Source organism: Pseudonaja textilis, chromosome 3 (genome assembly GCF_049901715.1).
Source record: "Pseudonaja textilis isolate UNSWEBS1 chromosome 3, rPseTex1.2, whole genome shotgun sequence".
In the NCBI taxonomy this organism is placed as follows: domain Eukaryota; kingdom Metazoa; phylum Chordata; class Lepidosauria; order Squamata; family Elapidae; genus Pseudonaja; species Pseudonaja textilis.
The window spans coordinates 60,388,523-60,409,892 of NC_141992.1; the positions used below are offsets into that span (position 1 = coordinate 60,388,523).

Here is a 21,370-nt window from a genome sequence, read left to right on the forward strand (position 1 = left end):
CTGATGAGCATAAGCCTTTTTGTCCCATGCTTTAGAAGGTAAATCTATCTGAAAAGACAAACGGCATTAAAATGTCACAGGCTGAAAAGCATTTGATATCAACATCCAAAACAGAATCACAACACACTTAATTTTCATTATTATTAATAAAAAAAACACCTACGTTTCAGAAATCTAGAATGATAAATAAAAATCCTTGATTCCAAAGTTAGTATGATTCTGAGAACTATTGAAGTTTGAGAACAAAATTGGGTCAATTTTGTGTTATTGGCTTTATTTAAATAAAATGTCATCTTAATATGGAAGTTACTAACTTTTTTAGTAAATAATCAGATGTGGTTAGAAAGTTAAGACTAATTATATGATGATGTGTTAGTTGGTCATTTCTGCTATGTAGAAATCACAGCATGGGATGAAAGGTCTTCTGATTTTATTGGGAAATATTTAGCAAGTTCACTTCCTAGTCTAGGCTGAGTTGGATTCAGGAAGCTTTGGCCATCCACAATGGATTTGTCTCATCCTTATTTTGATTTCTCAGGAAATTGTCTCAAGAAGTCATCCTGGTCAAACCAATTGCCAAGTTATATATGCCATGCTCAGTAGACTCAATAGACTATTTAGATAAATTATATGATTTATACTCAAAAAGAAACTTTTAAATTTTAGAAAAGTTTGAAAATACCTATTTGATGTGTCCAAATCCAATTTAGCAGACCAAATATTTGAAGATGAGCCCTAGTGCTCTTTAAACATGAGCCAATAACTTGTGAAATTTATTTCTATACCTATTTATGGTACATTTACTGTAGAGTTTTTCCAAAGTAAAAGAATACTTGTTGAATATTAAATTTATCCAACATCTATTTAATATGATTGATTTTATACTGTGCAAAGTCAATATGTCTCATTAAAATGTGAATAAAGGAATAACATTTTATACTATTAATATTTAATTTTTAAATGTAGAACTAGAAGCTATGTTTTATTTATTCATGACATGACTATCTTAGCCAATTCTACATACCATCCACTTAGTCCTGCCTTTCTTTGAAGACAATTGTTACTTTTCACTGGGTTTTTGGAACATTTTTTGCTACATCCTTCTATGTGTAATAACTGGTCAGTAGCACTCTATCTTTGGTTACAAGCTTCTTTAAAAATATTTAAATTTCCATTATTTTGAGTTTGTCACCAAAGTCACCCTTTGTCAGATAACTTGCAGAACAGCCGCAACCAAATCTGATGGATTATACTAACATAAGGTTGTTGGTCTACATAAGTGAAGCAAAGATTAGTTTATATATTATTTTTATTCACAGTTATCATATGATGGTACTAGTGGTACCAACACTGGTATTCGTGTTAAAGTTTCTATCCTGAGTATCAGTTTACAATTATTGTATGTTTGCATACTATTATCATGCAGCTGGAAAACAATGGCAACATTCTCTATATGATATGGAAAGACAAACTGCAAACTTTAAACCTGAATGAAGGGAATATTATGTACTTGTATGGGTAATTATAATACAGAGTGATCTTTAGTTCATCTATCACAACTATCATGCCCCAGGTTTGAAGGCCCCTATCTCTGTAAAATATATTCAAAACATACAGCAAGCTTTCATCTCAAAGCATACTAGGCGATGTTCTTATTCAATGGACATTGCCTTACTAGTAATTCATGCATTATTGGAAGAGCAGTTATATGAAGAGATAATCACTTTCCATCCTGCCCCTTTGTTCTTAATGTTTTGCTACAGGGAAAACATTCACAAGTATAATCCTCAACAATGCTATTCAGTAATTATAACTAGATGACAAATAGATATGATCAATTTATGAACCTGTTTGAAACCCTATACTAATAAAGTCATTAGATGCTGCCCTTGCCATGATCCTTCTAAAAACTTCTGAAGTTACAAGAACATACAGCACTGTTTGTGGAAACAATTGCAGATTGCAGAATGCAAACCTTGAGTTTAACCATGCTGCAAATTGATCTTGACATTCTGTTAAGACCACTGCTAAAATCAAAAGCAAAGGAGAAAAGGAGAAAATGAGCGAGTCGCATGTAGTCAAGAAACAGGAGGATTCTCTTCTTTGCTTCCTCTTCAAAATAAGACATACACAAACTTGCCTGCTGTTGGGGTATCTTTCTTATTTAAGGCAAACATTAATTAGATTCCTGACCTTAGGTACTTAAAATCTTTTCCTCTTGAAAGTAAAATGAGACAGGACTTTGAATGTCTTGACAAAATAAAACTAATTATTGGCAGCTTTCTCATAAAAAGTCCCAAACAAGGATTATTATGTGAAGAACAGCAGTTTTCCTGTAGGAGGTGTTTTTATTGAATGTTTTTATTCTCTTAAAAACCTCAAGAAATCAAGGTGGATGAGTGATGCTTAAAACAGCTGTTGCATGATTTGCAGTGGTCAAAGCACTGTTCTAAGACTGGGAAGATCCAATTTTAATTTCCTATTTGATGGTGAACCCAATTTACCTAAGAAGTTACTGTTATGAGGAAAAAGTGAAGGATAATCCATTCATATTGTCTTGAGCTTTTGCAGAGAAAAAAAGAGAATGTAAGCCTAATAAACAATAAAAACCTTGCCCAGTTGTTATATAAACATCAGAAACAGTTAAACATGACAATAAATGTCTCCCTCTGCCTGTGACTTCTTAAAATAGCTGTACCTTTTAGTTTCAGTTTAGTCAAATATACATTCGTAGATCCAATACAAGCACAAATTTTTTTAAAAGTAGGTATTTTTATTAAATAACTATTCATGCCTAAGCATGCACATCTGGGAGAGCGATCAAGTCCAGAAACTTCAAAGTATCATTGGTATATTTTAAAATATAGCTCTAATTGTAGACTTCCCCATTCTGGTCAGTTAGTATGATTGCTACTTGAGAATGATCTGGTAGTTTGTAATAAATAGGGAGGTGGTAGTTAGGGCAATTCTGAAGTATGTATGATACTATTTCAATTTCAAAGTCTGAGCAGATACATGAATGCTCTTGATAAGGAACAGCATTGAATTTGCCCAAAAGTACTACTTGCAGGTACCAGTGTGAATGTCATCCTATGCGATGGAAATAATACATTATATAAATATTTAGGAATAGCAAAGGGAGAGTGTGTGAGTTCATTATAGTAGAGATGTGAGGTATTGATATTATTTCTTTATAAATTGAGAACTAATATTTTTGCTTATGCTCTCTCCAGTTATGTCTTGGCATATATCTCATCACGCTATGCACAGTATTTCTCTCTCCTTATATATATTAAGGACTACAAGTTATGATTGAAAGAAATTTAGAAATACAACATAGAATGACACCATTCCACCAGACCGTTTCTTAATATTAAAGATACTGATGTCTCAAGATAGTCTGAAAATTATCTATGTAATTTCAACAATAATTTCAAATACCCCAAAGCATGAATTTACATTTCAATGTTTTATACTTTTAAAAACGAGGAAATCTATTTTGAATTCTTAATGACACTAGAAACAATTCTTAGGAGTCTGTCACTACAAAGGCTGCAGATGATAAAAATAGATTATGTCCTACAACTGTAATATGAAATTCCTACAATGATTTATGAAGAAAAGTATGTTAATTTTGCAACAATACATCTAAAAGAAAAGAATATTCTACACTGATGATAATTTGCCAGGCTAAATCTGTTAACATTCAAAATACAAATAATTATTTCATGTATATTGCTCATTTGTTACATTCTATGTATACCTTTGTGCCAGATTAAGTGGCACAAAGGCAAGGGGAAATAGTGACAGCTGTTCCTGTCATTTAACCTTTAAAAAAAATAGTGTTGCAAACTTAACATTGTGTATTAGTAGACTAAAAGTATTAACATTAATAGCGGTATGTGATAGCTCAGTGGTTAAAGATGCTGAGCTTGTCAGCTGGAAAGTCAGACTGGGTTCGAGACCTGAGCACAGGAATGAACTCCTATCCTTGCTCCTTGCCCATCTAGCAGTTCAATAGCATGGAAATGCAAGTAGATAAATAGGTACCACTTAGGTAACAATATTCCATGTGCCTTGGGATAGTCATGCTGGCCCCGTGACCGTGGAAAGTGTCTTTGGACAACACCAGCTTCCTCATTAAGAAATGGAGATGAATACTGACTCCTAAAGTTGGACATGACTGGATGGGGGAAACCTTTACCTTTATTAATATTAATAATGATAAAATAATTATTTATACTATAACAATATCAAAGGCTCCCTTAAATGACTTACAATTATTATTTAGCATTAAATATGTATCTCCACTTTTCATCTAATTATTAAAATGATTAAAGTGATTTTAAAAACTGTTTATAAAACTAATCAAAAGCAATACCCAAACTGCAACCAACTTGAAAAGGCCTGAACAGGTTTTGATTAATGTGAGTTTTATTCAATTATTGAAGGACTTCAGTGAAGAATCCAAATCAATATAAAACACTTTTAAGAACACTAGTTAACTATTATAGCCAACAACAGAATTAATGAACAATAAACAACACACCAATAATCAATGTACATGTTTGAATCTGAACTTGCTTCTGAAATGAAAGTAGTTCAGCAGCCAGCTCAGTCTCCAGAAGAAAGACATTCCAAACAATGGATGAAAAGGCTCTTTCTTGAGACCTCATGTAATTTATAGCCATCAACTACAGGATGTAAAAGTCCAGCTCTTCAGAAAATATCCAGACAGTTATATAAGCATCTAGCTGACTGATCCAGATTGCATTCAATTCCAGAGTCATCTTTAAAAGCAATGCATTTACTTCAGTAGCATAGGAAAAATTAATGGTACCTGGACTAAGTAGTTATTTTATGTTAAAAATGTGTAAATGCGGACTAGGCTACTTCTGGTTTAAGAACTATTGGAAACTTCAAGGCCAGAGAGTCTGGTAAAGGATTCTGAGCTAGTATGGCCACTTTAGCTTTGAACAACAATAATGAATCTAGGAGAACTTCTATTTCTGATCTTTCAGACAGATTCAGCCTTATCCAGAAGAGGTTATTACTGGAACTTGGAATATTTGTCCCCATATTTTAAGAATTCGGCTTTTATTGCCTTTTATCAAATATAGTACTTCAAACTTAAGTGGACTGGAAGAAGTTTGTAGGAAGGAAGTTTTTTGTATTTCTTCTTTCCAAACTATTGAATATTGAACATAAAAATGCCAGGCTTGCTACCTTAACTGAAAGTTTGTGGATTTAAATGTACAAGTTTAAATATCAGATTTATACTGATATATATTTCATATTTTTTGTGATAAAGTATTCTATCCGTAGCTAGCCATTCTTCCCTAAGCCATTTGAAGGCTCTGTAACAGAACATCAATCTTATTATTATGTATAAATAAAGAAATAAATATATTTTGTGTACAACAATTGTTTATTCTCTTAAATGACAGTAAAACCAAAAAATGTAGATTTAAGCATTTTATTGTACTTTTCAATCAGGGTTCTAGACCTGCTGAAAATAACTGTGCAGCCCTAAGCAAGCTCTTCATTTAGCATTCCTAAAAGTGTCATAAGGCTTTAATAAGACCCAGCTGTACAAACTCTTTCTGCTAAGCAGCTTCTGTTGCTTTGGTCACCACAGGTATCGCAGTAACCTGTAAACTCTTATAAGTAGTGTATCAAAGTTGTGCTACTTAATAGTTCTTAAGTAAAACATAACAAAGCTTTGACATGCTGCTTATTGTCAGTCATAAAAGAAGCTCCCTCAGATATAGTTTTTTAGAAGAGAGTACAGCACAATTTTTTACTATTGTAAAATAAAAGAAACCAGAGAATTAAAAAGAGACTAGAACAATATAACAGCATGTCATCAACTGAACTTAGCCACTGCAGATGGTTTACAAATAGGGTTTCCATCCACAGCAAGTTGTGGGATGAAAGGAAAGGAGGAGATTTTTCTTGTAAATGGCAATAGTATAAGATTAATCTCTTGTCCATGTATTCTGTTCCACTGAAAAAACTATAGTTGCTCCATTTATAACTAGTTTTGAAGCTACATTTATTTTAATTGTAATAAAAACAAGTGAATGCTGGTAAATCTCAACCAAAATTGAAATTAAAGTGTGAACTATTATGCAAGAACACTACATATTTTAATCTTAATTTGGAAAGTTTGTTATGTAGAGAAAGCTGAAATGAAAATAAAGACCCTAATGGAAAAATGAAAATATATTTTAAGCCACACAGTACATATTAAATAACAGTTATCTTTTACAATATGAAATGAACCTTTTAAGTGAATAAAAACTAAAAGTTCACTAATCATAAAAATATTATATCTATATAAAATCACAATTCAGGCAACATTATTAAATGATATTATGATCAATGATGCAATATGCATATTTCATGTATTATGATGGATGTTTTGGAAAAAAGAATTGCCAGAGAAGATTTTATATACAATGAAAGATCTTTGTATCATCTCATTAAAATATTTATTATATAAAGCTTTATTATTTTGTTGAAAGTCAAATGGATCAAGTCAAATCAACTTTTAGGCCCAAAAACGCTTTGTGAGACTAAATTTTACTTGATATTTTGATTAAGCTATTTATGTACTATAAGCTATTACTAGCTAATCACTGGTGCACTAATGTTTGTATATCTAATGTTTTGTTGTAGTACACTTGCATATCTATGTTAACAGAGAACTCACATATCTCCTTAGGGTGACTGAAGACGCAATGACTTCCATGCATTTGACAGATGCCCCTCTAGACAAAATTTTGCAGCCCTTTCTTCACTAAGTCCCCATATTACAATGTTATGGATCACTATGCTCTCTTCCACAGGAAGCTGTTTCTCTCCTCTAAACCATCTGTGAACTAATTTTCTGACTATAGATGCTGATTATACTTCTTAAAGTTCTATGAGAGAGATTGAATGCAGGATACTCCCATTTCTTTCACAAGTCCCTTAATTTCTCCTGTTTTCCCATCTGACAGTTCATGCTGAGAGATGGAGAAGATTGCTCTGGAAGAATGATGGAAGAACAGAAGGGGAAAGAAGTTGACAAGAGATGCTGTATTCTGAGAGCTCACTGCTTGAAAATAATTCATTGTACAATTAGGACAAGTATAAATACCACCTCAAAAGTAGACCATTAAAAACATTTTAAATTGATTAACAAAAGTGACGTATGCATACATCAATGGAATTATTGGAATTACTTCAAACTTAAGTAATTGCATGAATTATTTTTAAATGAAAATATGAGTGTGACTGTATTATAAAAAGTCTTAGTACTCTAAAATAGTTGATTATTTTGCTTGAAAGCGTATTAAAAGACTTTATAATATACTTAAAATCTCATGAAATTATTCCTCTTTTCCGCTCCGTGATTTCCCCCCGCTCTCTTGTCCTTATGCACATTCAAATCTATGCTATAAGATCTATTAGATGACATTCTGGAAAACTGTGAAGGAGATAGTGGGGTTGTACTGAGGAAAATAATATTCTTGTCTTAAAAGTAGCATTCTGCTCTTGTAGTAGTATGTAGTTTCAACTTAAGCAAAGATATCAAATTTCTCAGGATTTTAAAATAATTCATTTCAACTTCAAAACAACTCACCTTGCTCGATTTGCTTCTTTCGTCATATCCCATGCCCATGTTATAAAGTTCTGACTCAGATAGGAAACAATAGATTCAGCACAAAGCATTTGAGAGCAGAATACATTAGTCAGCACACTTTCATCCTGGTGGAGGTAGACAGCAAGAAGCTTCCTCTGTAAAACAGAAAATTTGAATAAAGATGGGAATTAATTACAATTTTCACAATATAAATGTAATTCATGTCTTACATCCAATCAAGTGTTTATTGGAGTTTCAGTAGAACATAATATAAGTTTCCTTTAGAAGAGTTATAACCATTGCCTGCTGCTTAGAGATTCTGGCAGTTGAAGACTAAGAAATCAGGCTGGAGAAATTGGTATAAACTAGGGTTTTTCAATCTAAGACCTTAAACTCATGCCGATTGAGGAATTCTTGGTTTTGTTCTACATGTCTTGTTCTTTGTTCTATATGATGAGATTGAAAAATATTGATATAGGCAAAGCTACCACAATTATTGTGGAATTATGGAGTAAATAGATTAATAGATTTGTATTACAACATGCAAACATATGATTATATATCCTTATGATCATTAATATACTGCTCAAAAAATAAAGGGAACACAAAAATAAGACATCCTAGATCTGAATGAATGAAATATTCTTATTAAATACTTTGTTCATTACATAGTTGAATGTGCTGACAACAAAATCACACACAAATTATCAATGGAAATCAAATTTAGCAACCCATGGAGGTCTGGATTTGGAGTTACACTCAAAATGAAAGTGGAAAAAAATACTACAGGCTGATCCAACTTTGATGTAATGTCCTTAAAACAAGTCAAAATGAGACTCAGTAGTGTGTGTGGGCTCCACGTGCCTGTATGACCTCCCTACAATGCCTGGGCATGCTCCTGATGAGGTGGCGGATGGTCTCCTGAGGGATCTCCTCCCACACCTGGACTAAAGCATCCCCAAACTCCTGGACAGTCTGTGGTGCAACATGGCGTTGGTGGATGGAGCGAGACATGATGTCCCAGATGTGCTCAATTGGATTCAGGTCTGGGGAACGGGCAGGCCAGTCCATAGCTGTCACATCTGTCACATGTGCTCAGTGTGAACCTGCTTTCATCTGTGAAGAGCACAGGGTGCCAGTGGTGAATTTGCCAATCTTGGTGTTCTCTGGCAAATGCCAAACGTTCTGCACGGTGTTGGGCTGTAAGCATCACCCCCACCTGTGGACGTCGGGCCGTCATACCAACCTCATGGAGTCTGTTTCTGACCGTTTGAGCAGCCACATGGACATTTGTGACCCGCTGGAGATCATTTTGCAGGGCTCTGGCAGTGCTCCTCCTGTCCCTCCTTGCACAAAGGCAGAGGTAGCGCTCCTGATGCTGGGTTGTTGCCCTCCTATGGCCTCTTCCACGTCTCCTGATGTACTGGCCTGTCTCCTGGTAGAGCCTCCATGCTCTGGACACTACGCTGACAGACACAGCAAACCTTCTTGCCACAGCTTGCACTGATGTGCCATCCTGGATGAGCTGCACTACCTGAGCCACTTGTGTGGGTTGTAGACTCTGTCTCATTGCTACCACTAGAGTGAAAGTACCGCCAGCATTCAAAAGTGACCAAATCATCAGCCAGAAAGCATAGGAACTGAGAAGTGGTCTGTGGTCACCACCTGCAGAACCACTCCTTTATTGGGGATGTCTTGCTAACTGCCTATGCTTTTCACCAGTTGTCTATTCCATTTGCACAACAGCATGTGAAATTGATTGTCAATCAGTGTTGCTACCTAAGTGGACAGTTTGATTTCACAGAAGTGTGATTGACTTGGAGTTACATTGTGTTGTTTAAGTGTTCCCTTTATTTTTTTGAGCAGTATATATTGACTGCTAATCACATTTACTGCAAATATTGTCTGACTGATAACAAGCCATAATTTTACCAGCCTTTAAGTAAGGAGAAAAATTCAACAAAGGAATGCTATAGTCAGTGGCATCCTATTTCATATAATATACAGTTCTACTTAATTCTAATAGTATGTGCCTTAATACACATATAATGTAACCTTTTCATCAAATCTTTCTCATATTTACCAACCACATGCATTTTTGTCATAGCTCTATGGAAACAGCAGTCCTGCTAATCCTATTCTCATATTTGTTTCCTGGTTGATTAAATTTAAGTCTTTTTATCTCATAACTTTCCATGGCTGTATAATTATAATTAATTTACACAATGTATTACTAGTAAATAGAATAATTTACATAATATCATAGAGAAGATAATTAACCATCAAATTGGCTCTGAACTACACTAAATAAATTACACTAAAATAAAATAACTAATACAAAAAGAAGGAAAAAAGCACATGTCTTAAAACAATTCTAATACCAAATAATGTCAGAAAATAAACTCAAGGAGTATGTTTTCTTTTTTCAGGAGGCTAGAACTGGAGAAGCAAAGACCTATAACTGTACCATTAAATAAATAAATAAAATTAAATACAGTTTAATTCCAGAATATCAGTTGCTGAAGAAAATTATCAAAACTCAATATATAGGCACACATAAAGTACTAGCCTGCCTTTTTTTCTTGAGCTGTTCTAATTTCCAATTTTCAAATCTACAATTTGAATACTGTCAGTCAAGATAATGTATCTTATAATAAGGGAGTTGCCATGAGAGGCCTAGATTATTTTAATAAGGCTCAAAATTCCTGAAAAAAGAGGAAGATATTTTTTTTTGCCATGACCAGCATAGAATCAACATATTCTGGTAGAGGAGAAATTCGTTATTTACAGTAAACCTACTTCTGTATATGAAAATATCCCAATTTGTTAACATGTCTCTTTATCATGGATACATAATCAATCTTCCATAATATTTTTCCCAATAACAATGTCCATAGTAAGCTACTTTGGAATTTGAATTTGAAAACTAGCTTGTAATACTGAGAAAAAGTATGTAATGGGTTATTGGAAAAAATGGCACTAGGCATGTCCAACTTCAAAATAGTTCTATAAATCATAGCCAAGCTATGGCTATCTTTATCCAAAAATGCCAGCTACAAATAAATTAATGGAAAGTTAGTTTATAATGAATTGTTAAAAAAAGAGTTTGGGAAAATCCTGAGATCTATTTTAAAGAGTATGGAATCGTTTGAATAGTAGACTTTGGAAAAGGGATTAGACATTGCATTAATGTTTGTCTCCTTTAATTTAAAAAGTTATTCCAAACTTAAGTGTACATACTGCAGAAAAGGCCACCAATAAGCCTAACATGCACAGTTCCATATAAGTGCATCCAACAATGTTGACTGAAACTAAACTTGAAAATCCAGGGCACTAATGCACAATATCAGGCAATAAAACAGCATCTCTGTGGTGATATTTAATTTAAAAAAGAAGAAAGAGGCAGGAGAAGATCAGGCACTGTCTGTTTTGGAGGATCAGCCATTCTGCATTTCAAAGCATGGATCCCTGCAATATCCAGGTTACTGTGCTAGAATCTCCACTATTATATAGCAGTTGTAAGAGAGGGAGGGCAAAGATGTGTTTACTCAGTGATTAGGGCCTTAGAATAAGCCGCTAGCTCCTAGAGAGACAGCTCACCATTTATTCATTTGGGCCAATTCACAAAGCCTAGAAAGATTAAACATCCATGCTGAGAAGACAAGCGAATGCAGACGGTGAAAAAGAAATAAAAATTCTTTAAAAACTCTTAGATGACTTCATTATTTTTCCACAAGGAAACTTTAGGAAAGTGTTTAGTTAGAGAAAAACCCACATTGACCTCTCCCTAAACCCTTAATCTTTCCTTTGTGGTGGGACTGCTTTGTGGTAAGCGGATGGCTTTGCTCTCCTCTTTTCACTGAAAGCAGAGAGACAGAAAAAAAAACTCTTGAGAAACTCCTTTCGTCCCAAAGAAACAACCCCATGAAACTGTTAAATATAAGAGTCCATGTGAATTAACCTTCCAAAATAAGTACAGTTTAAAGCTATAAGTTGGAACCAAATAGTAGAAAACAAAGCAAGTGCACACTTATAGCACATGTAAACAGGAAAATATATAAAAACATTTAACAATTAAATATGCAGAACTACCAGACTCACATAGTTTAATTTTGCCATTGATAATTATAGTTGGTTGCATTTATTCTTGCTATACATGGCAGAAGAAACAGGCTATAAAAGTAGATTTTATGTTGATTCTATTTAAAAATGATATAGAAATCCCCCAAAATGCTCTGCAGGATAATTACTATTCCCTAAGACTAGTAACAAATCAAAACTACAAATCTGGATTTTCAATAGCAATATTCCTATATAAAACTTCTATATGTAACAGTAATTCAAAGCTTTATGCTTCCTAACAAAATTTACAGTTGTTGTCTGCCGAGATCTATTGCTCTTCCAACGGATTGAACAAAAACATCCAGATAAATTTGACATCTAAATAACTGTCTCTAATGCATTTTACAAAGCATGGTCTTTATAAAACCAAACATTCTTTTGGAGAAACAATGAAATAATAAAAACTAGAAAAGGGCCATAAGTCAGAATGATGAGGGGTTCTGGACAAGCAGCCTCTTCTGTTACTGAAGCCTTTCAGTGAAAATCTCTTAAAGTATTAGGATAATAGGAGCTTTGCTCCTTCAGATCTTCTTCTGTGAGGGGAAGTAAGGTAACAAGATTACTTAAAGGATATTTTCTATTTTAAAAGTGTTACTTGGAACAATTGTAACTCTTTGGAGAACCTTAACTTCTGCATGTCTATTTAAAAAAAAACAGAACCTAATGGGCTTGGGATGGGGGAAATTAAAATATGCCTGTTTTGAGGGGGACGTTGGGAGGAGCCAGTTAGCAAATTTAATTTGAGAGTATATTCAAAAGAATAATTGGAAACATCAGAGGATAGAATCAAAATTTTGTCAATATTTTTATAAAATCTTCAGTGTTTTTTTTTAAAGCAGACTTCCTTTGAAGTAGATTTGATACAGAAAACTAGACACTGTTTTTTAAATTTAAGAAGCCAATTTAACACATCTAGCTAGGAATAGTGTGTGCTGTAATTAAGAGTAATGCATTTTTATCTTAGAAAATACATCTATATAGGTTCTACCACCTTTAAAAAAGTAGAAAAGTGCAATAATACAGCATATGTTGATAAAACATTTGGTCAGCATAAATGTTAGAAAAATGATGATGTTTGAATAAAATTATTATAGAATTATATATCACACATAGTTTGAAAATTCACTTTCAGCATGTTTGGGACAAATTAATTTTAAACTATGGGTATATAGGTATATACATTTTATTTAACTAGGTAGGCTGTAGGGTAATTATACATGCCTGTTAAATATCCCGTATCCACAAGTTTGACCCTATATATAACAGAAGCTGCATCTATAGTCCAGTTTCAGCAAATGTATTGGAACTTTCCTTCACTCTCCACAACCTACATTATGTATCCAGATCTGTTCCGGAGGATTGCAGTAGGAAAGAATGAATACATTCTAACAACAAATACATTTGCCAGTAGAATGATTCTACTATACAGAACCCCGTGTTGTTTTGGCATGTCATATTCCTTCCTCTTAAGAAAATGGTTCAAGACTGAGATAATATTTTATATACCCTACATTATACTAAAGAGCCAGTTTGGTGTAGTGGTTAAGGCATCAGACAAGAAAACCGGAGACCATGAGTTCTAATTCCACCTTAGACACAAAGCCAACTTGTTGACATTGATACAGTCAACCTCTCTCAACCCTAGGAAGAAAACAATGGCAAACCACTTCTGAAATGTTGCCAGGATAACTTCAGGGGCTTATCCAAGCAAGAATCAAACAGTGACACGAAGACATCAAAATGACGACAAACAATAAAACCTGCAGTCAAGATTTATTTAAGAACAAATGAGATTTAGATACTTGTATGAATGAACAACATTTTCCACATGCATTTAAAAGAAACAACCAGCACTTAGCAGTTGAAGTGGAGCTACAATCCACTAACCACTGATCTCGACTTAATGGAAGAAAAAAAAACTTTTAGCCCTAATAATTCTTTTCCACTTCGATGAAACCGCCACTTTTTAGCAATTCTAGAAATCGTATGTGAATTGTTATAAAATGCATGTGTATGTGAACATTCATTCTATCTACTATGAAAATTTCTACATACATATGAAGGTGACAAAGGCCACTTAATTGTTCTTTCTAGTTTAACGCAACACAGGCTAAAATACAGGCTGAAGAACTCACAAACTCAAAAGATATGGGGTGCTTCTCCTTCTTGTCATATTGTTTCTCTCAAATTGTCAAGGAAATTTAGTTTTACAAGCCACTGTACTATGGTTTCCATGTGGCACTAGGAATTCCAAAATAACCTATAAATTTAATTACCAAACAAAAACCTTGCCCACACATACGGCCAATATTACCCAAAATTGTATCTGCCATTAAATTATTGATTTGTTTCAAGTCATGTGGAATGAAAAATAATAATTGATATATTCATAATAGAGCACAGATTACATGCTAGCATTTTATTTAGATCTTTTCAAACAATTAAGTATTCTATAATATAATAAAGTATAAATAGAATAGAATGTTTTTTCAGAAATGTGTATTACATATTTACCAATTAATCTCTATCCAAACATTACGGTGATAATTGGCATAAATAGTGTGCATGCCAAAAATAATGTATTTTTACAATCCTTGCAGGAGAAAATCTATTTGAAACAGACCCAAATACAATGGAAATCAGCTCCTAACTTTTATGCTGAGCCTAAATAAATAAAGTTTCCATTTAAAGAAACCAATAAGCAAATTTATTTGATGCATCTACTGGATCTGCAAACAGAATGAATTAGACTAATTATATAAAATAAGGCAAATATATAGTAGCGTGTTTAATTCCCGCACCGCCCTCAGGCTTTCGAATGTTCTCCTTCATGAGAGGGAGATCAATGAATAGTTTGTTTTTGTCCATGGAGAGGCTTGAGAGACCACAGGAAGAATAAAGCAACCATATGATCAGATTTTTAGACAGGCTAATAGCAAATTCTCACCAGCCCAAGAAACTTGAATTTAGACCTGGTTTGGGAACAAAATTAGACATGGCTTCCCCAACAAATAATGTCCTATAGACTGAAACAGGGAGACTGCAATTCTGTTGATTGTGTTTAATCTCTCAACAGCTTTAGATAGAACTAATCAAAATTTGTTCCTCCATTTCTGTGTGAATTTAAAACGGGGGGCAATACAATATTGTAATTCCATTCCTAATGCAGGAATATTTCAGAGAGTAATATTGGGAACTGTATTTCTGCGTACTATTGTGTGATGTCTCAAGATCTATTTTTTCTCCAGTACAGTTTAAGATGCAGCTGGAGTGGAGTAGAGAGGCTCATCAAGACTCTTGAGGCAAAGGATCAATATCCTGATGACTCTCAGCTGTATTTTTCCATAATATCTGAATCAGCAAATGTTCTGCACCATTCTCACTGTACAATAATTCAACAGGGACAGAATTCAGAATTCAAGACAGAGACCATGTGATGTCGATATACAAACATTTGAGGTCTTTTTGTTTTAGAAGAGACTATGCCTTCTATATATAGAAAGACTCTAGATCAGGGGTATCAAACTTGCAGTATCATGTTGTTGTCATTGTAATTGTTTCCCTCTTAGCTAAACCGGGGGTGGTGGTGGCCAGCATGTGATGCATCTGGCTGTGGGCCACTCCTGTTCTAGATTTATCTTTTTATTGAGAGCTGAAATTTTTTTATTATGTTAAATATTTATAATAAGTATACTAACTTTGGTTACTATACAGGCAGTCCTCGACTTACAAACAAAATTGAGCCCAACATTTCAGTTGCTAACTAAGACAGTTGTTAAGTGAATTTTGCCCCATTATATGACATATCTTGACACAATTGTTAAGTGAATCACTACAGTTGTTAAGTTAGTAACACAGTTGTTAAATAAATCTGCTTCTCCATTGACTTTGCTTGTCAAAAACTTGCAAAAGATAATCACATGATCCTGGGACACTGCAACCATCATAAATATGAATCAGTTGCCAAGCAGCCGAATTTTTATCATGGTGACCATGGTTGTAATGCTGCAATGGTTTTAAGTGTGAAAAGCAGTCATAAGTCACTTTTTCAGTGCTGTTGTAACTTTGAACTGTTACTAAATGAACTATTGTAAGTTGAGGACTAACTGTACTAGCAGTGCCCTTTCTTAAACAGAGATAACCTAATGTTCACGGTAAGGGTGGGTTTAGATTACTGTAATGCACTTTAGGCAAAGATATTTCTGCTTGTTCTTTTTTGCATATAAAACCCTAAATAACTTGAGATTACAATTCCTGGCAGATTTGTCTTCCGTGATACAGACCTTAGTCTATATCATGAAATGAAGTTTTGTTGCTTTTGTCACAACTATCAGGCTGTAATCTTATGGTTAGACAGATGATCAGATTTCTTCACAGTCATATCCACCCCATTCCAGAGACTTATAGAATGCTTTATAAATAATTATACCAATAACCAGCAGAGATCTAGCTGTCACAAACCATTACTTGGACAGTGTAGGCTTTCTGTGATAGTGTAGGCAATTCTGATGCAGATAAACTCTACAGTTCTGCTTTGACCAAGTGAAGCATTGATAATAACCATGTTGATATTACAACAGATAATTTAATATAATAATATTTACATTAGATAATACTGTATTTTCAGTTGTAATCTTTAAAAGTAACAAAAATATTCACATTTATTTCATTTATTTGAAGAATGATTGAATAGGTATGCATGAACAAAAATACTTTCTGATCAACAATACTTTTCTTTATTTTTGTTTCATTTAAATAAGAATCAGATCCCAAATTTTCTCTGTATTTTCTGCTACAAAAGCAACATCACATACAAAGAAACTAAGACTTGCTCTTTTGCTAAAGATGAATTTGAATAGAGATCCCTTTCCTTAGACAACAGTGAAAATTTCCCAAATAAAGGACAAGATCTGCACTTACTCCTGGCTGTGAAGTGCTCTCAAATTAAATCAGTTTGAAGTGGTTTCATTAAGATGGATTGAGTGTGGCATCGTGAGAAACACTTTATCAAATGCAGTGTTTTACTTAGTGATTAACTATATACCAGTTGATGAAGCTCCCCAAATCCTTCATAATCCCACCACTCCAATAAACATTTAATGAGCATATAAGTTCAAAAAGCCCAGCAGAGGATTTAAACTTTCAATCTTGTTTTTATTTACTCTCCCAACTCAATTTCTCACTTCAAGTTAAGAATGCTATCGCTTGAAGCTCATCTGTTGCCCTGGTAAATTAAGTGCCCTGCACCTCAGGACAAAACATATAGGTTCTTGCAAAGATAGAATAAGAGATAGATAGATAGATAGATAGAAAGATAGATATTCTTTTTTAAAAAAAGTTGCAAATCTTCAAAAATATTGTTTTCTCTTCAGAAAAACTGCAATCGTAAAGGACAATGAATACTAAGGCAAACCCGTGATTCAGCCATTCACTTTTTTACTCTGTAATTGTTATATTAATCTACAGAATAAATATCACATAGGGAATTAAGTATTCTCAAATATTTAATCCTTTTGGAAAGAAAAAGTGTACAATTTTTATTGATGTTTACACATTTTTATAAATTGAATATACCAGTATGCTGTTAGAATGCATGCAATGATCAAGGTTGACATTTCTGTAATATCACATTATATTTAAATACTTAGATTTTTTGATTGTATATAGTAAATATTTTGCTCTTGGATCTTAATGGTGGAATCATCACAATTCTTGCTTATTAGATATTAAGACACTGACTGCTGAGAACAAAAAAAATGATGCTGCTTGATAGTGATTAGCCTTACATATGCATCTAAGCTACACTGGACTTTATATATGAATAGGGATATTAATTCATTTATTATATGTAAGCTATTCCTTGTGTATGATGACCAGTTTAATGTAGTCATCAAGCTAAAAACTGGGAGACCGTGAATTCTAGTTCTGCCTTAGGCAGAAAGTCAACTGGGTGATCTTGACTTTAGTCATTCTTTTGCAGCTCAAGGAAATTGGCAATTGCAAACCACTTCTGAAACACCTTACCAAGAAAACTACAGGGACTTGTCTAGGCAGTTGCCTGGAATCAAAAACTGATTCAAAGACACACACAAAAAATAGTTTCATCATTATGTAATTAAGACATTCTTAATTGCTTGCAACAGAAACATTTTACTATATAATATTGAACAACTTTGTACTTTCTTCCATGGTAATAATGCAACTCAGAATATTGATTTATTTATTACGCAGAAGAATTCATAACTCTCATCTCATTCTTCATTACTGTCTCAGAAAAGATATTAGTATAGGTTTGTTAGTAACTGCTTGGGAACACAAAATTGTTCTGCCTGCTACCTAACACTATTACTGGTATTCCTCCATTGAATGAAGACTCTTTAATCCAGTGAAAATCAAGCATTTTTCAGAAAATTAGCTTTCACTTTTGCAGTCCTTTGCATTATTTTCCAGACTGTTTCAATCATCTGGGATGGGATGCAGAAAAGAGTGGATTGGCCAAAAATTAATCCTTTCTAATCCTTGGCCGAAGCCGCAACCAGTTCAAAATGTTTTTTGTTACTGAGCAAATATTACTCCATGCCCCAGTTTTCAGAAGAGACCTAGCAGTAGTATAAAATTCTAAAGTTCATTAATATGGCAGAAATTTAGAAGATATTTTTTCATTGAGTTCCTTTGTCATCTGAATAATATAGAATTTGAAATGTACTTACATCTCTAGCTTTCCCATAGAAGGCCTCTTGAAAGGCAGCCTCTAAAGATCCAATAAAATATACTGGATGGCAGTCACCATATCTGTTTCAGTCCAACATGTTTCAGTTAGTAAATATAGTTTTTAATAACAAAAAGACAATAGTATTATTTTGCCAAAATCAAATATCCACAACTTATTGTATCAATGCCATAATGATAATTATATATCTAAATATTTGTATATGTACATATACATTCACTGAAAATATATATTTTTTAATTTCAAGCTAAATAACATTGTAAAATTGAGGGCTAGAAAAGGTGCTAGACTTTTATCCTTCATCATAAGGAAGACTGACATTTTTAAAAATCTGAAATTGACATAGCTCCATTTAGCCATTCTTTTAATTCAGGAATTAGTGTAAGTTTTCATATTAAAGAACAGAATTCTTCTTCAGTTGTTTAATTCTTTTCTCAAAGATAGTGGTGGACTTAACAAGGATAAACTTAATGGAAAATGCAGTTTGTTTATTTTAAATTATTTTCTTTAATAGAATATACAGCCAATGACCAGCAAGTAAAAAAAACAATTAAAGGATAATAAGATATAATGAAAATATAATAGAGGTAAGGACAAAAAGAAAACAGAAGGCTAAAACTATTGAATATCAGAGAACTGGTAACAAGATATCGGCATCAGGGGGAAAACAGTGTTTTATTTCTGTTTGAGATAGTAGCCAATAAGAATGTAGCTTCTGCGTTTGCAGTAAATGGGTTTTGATCCTGCAGGAGGCATAGAGCTTCTCCCTCAGAGTAGAACTGAGTTATATTAAAAGTGGATATTAAAAAGGTAGAGTGTACAATGTCAAAGAAGAGACAGTGGGGGGAAATGTGAAAATACTCAAACTGCAAGGACATTCTCTTTACAAAAGGGATTTTCTATTTCCGACCATTCAATATTGATGTAGGAAAGTTGTTGAAATAGGCCAAGCTAAAAGACCTATGGTGTAGCAAAAAAAAAAAAGCAAGACTGAGTAGATACTTAGTAGGAGCAAGGTGGTTCTAGAGTAGAACCCGCTGTGAGAATCACCAATAACCCCTAGATCCAACTGTCATACAGCATTAGAAATTCACTAGCAAATTTCTGCCCTGACTTTCTCTAAATCCAAAGAACTAAATCCAAGGAGAAGCTACAGAAACTTAAGTTGGCAAAATATTTGTCTTCTGTTGTTAAGGGGAGTTGTCAAAGACCATTAAGGGGGCAAAATTGAAGCAGTGAAGCGAAATTTTAACTAGTAAAAGAAGTGACAAGCTTGGGCTGTTTCTTCAAGAAGAAGCATTCCTGATTCCACACATATCAGAACATTTGAGATATAACATAAGACCTGAAAGAGAGTAGACAAAATCTTGGACAATCTCTAAAGAAGATGTTATAGCTGCATACTTATGAACTATTAAAAAGCTGTATGGCAGCAAAGAAGCAAGACTCCTAAAGCCCAATATTGTCTTGATGCTATTACCAGTTTGTTACTAATGTGTTCCTGCCAGGTTGTAGCCATGGAATATAATGGTCAGATATTTAAAGGCAGATTATTCAATGTGATTGTCATTAGTGCAACAATGGTGTTTTCATTCACCAGCTCTGTCCCTCTGAGAAAACCATAATTTTAGCTTTAAGGTAATTAACTGTGAACTTTTCCTCCCTACAAAAATCTGCCAAGTCCCAGAGACTTTTAAGGGTAATTTGAGAAAGTGAAAGGATTGATGTATCATTTATATAAAAGCAGCATCACAAAATATCTTGCTTTGTGCGTGTTAAATTTTCTTAACCTGGGTGATAGTATTTTCATGTAACTTCTTGATTAGATACAGTAGAGAAGCCATTGATCTGTAAAGATACATGATAGTTTCTACAAAAGCATGTCATCTGAAATGGATCTTCAGTAATGTTTACTGGACTCAACAGTTGGTTCCTCTCATTAGGTAATACTGCCATAAATAGGCCTCTGGGGAGGAATATGCTTCTACGGCTGATATTTGTCAGCAATTAAACTGAAGGATATTGACACCAACTTTGGTGTGCTCAATGTTCTGATCAGTAGAGTGGTGTTTTGTAAGAGATGCAAAGTCTGTTGATTGCAGGTGAATTTCAGATAGATTTGTAGTTAGGTTCTAGGTACAATCATACTTTAAAAGACTCCTTTTGGTGTAAGAGGACTGCAAGATTTTGAGTCATCTGTGCCAAACCTTCTAACTTAAAAGAGCAATTCAATTATTTGAAAAGTTCTCATTCTTGAAGCAAGGATGGGAATTCTGAAAAAAGGTGAACTATTTTCTTACCAGGGTGACTTGGAAGACAGGTAACTTGTATTAAGACTATTGTTTATAACTGGCAGCAAAGAGTTATCTTAAAGTGTAACAAAAAATGCCCTTAGAAGTCCATCTTGAGATATTAAGTGCTATTAGCTAAGACTGTTAAAAGCAATTTTCTGTTTTTGTAAACAAGAAATGAGTCCTCTTTCACAAAGGGGACATCAAGGTAACCATCTTTTTATGGCTGTCTGCCCCTTGAAAAGTAAAACATACTGTGGCTCGACCTGGAAGCAAGAAGGTGAACTTTCTGTGATAGTGAGCCAACTTTGTAGTTCTTTAACTTTTCCCTCAAGTCCTCAAAAATATCTGCCTATACTTAGAGAACTGCATATTACTGGGAAAATGCACATTTAAAACTCCTCGGGCTAAGGCGGGTATTTCAAAGTGGCAAAATATGTATGTAATTCATTGAAAATATATTTTAAATGTTAGGTTTCCAAATATTCATATATTTGTTCTGCTCCTTTGCTAAATACATGAAATTAATCTGAATAACAGATCTTCAACATTAAATCTTCAAAACCAAAATAACAAAACTCTAAAACAATGAACTGC

The 21,370-nt window shown here is 33.7% G+C and overlaps 1 protein-coding gene across 1 annotated transcript in view; it reads right to left on the reverse strand.

The window, feature by feature from the left end:
- Positions 1 to 21,370, reverse strand: part of FAF1 (Fas associated factor 1) — a 199,073-nt gene that overhangs the window by 60,267 nt on the left and 117,436 nt on the right. The window contains exons 12-13 of the mRNA XM_026707060.2: positions 18,463 to 18,544; positions 7,631 to 7,785 (exon numbers count right to left, since the gene is read on the reverse strand). Coding sequence (XP_026562845.1) covers positions 7,631 to 7,785; positions 18,463 to 18,544 — 237 coding nt within the window. The remainder of the gene's footprint in view (positions 1 to 7,630; positions 7,786 to 18,462; positions 18,545 to 21,370) is intronic.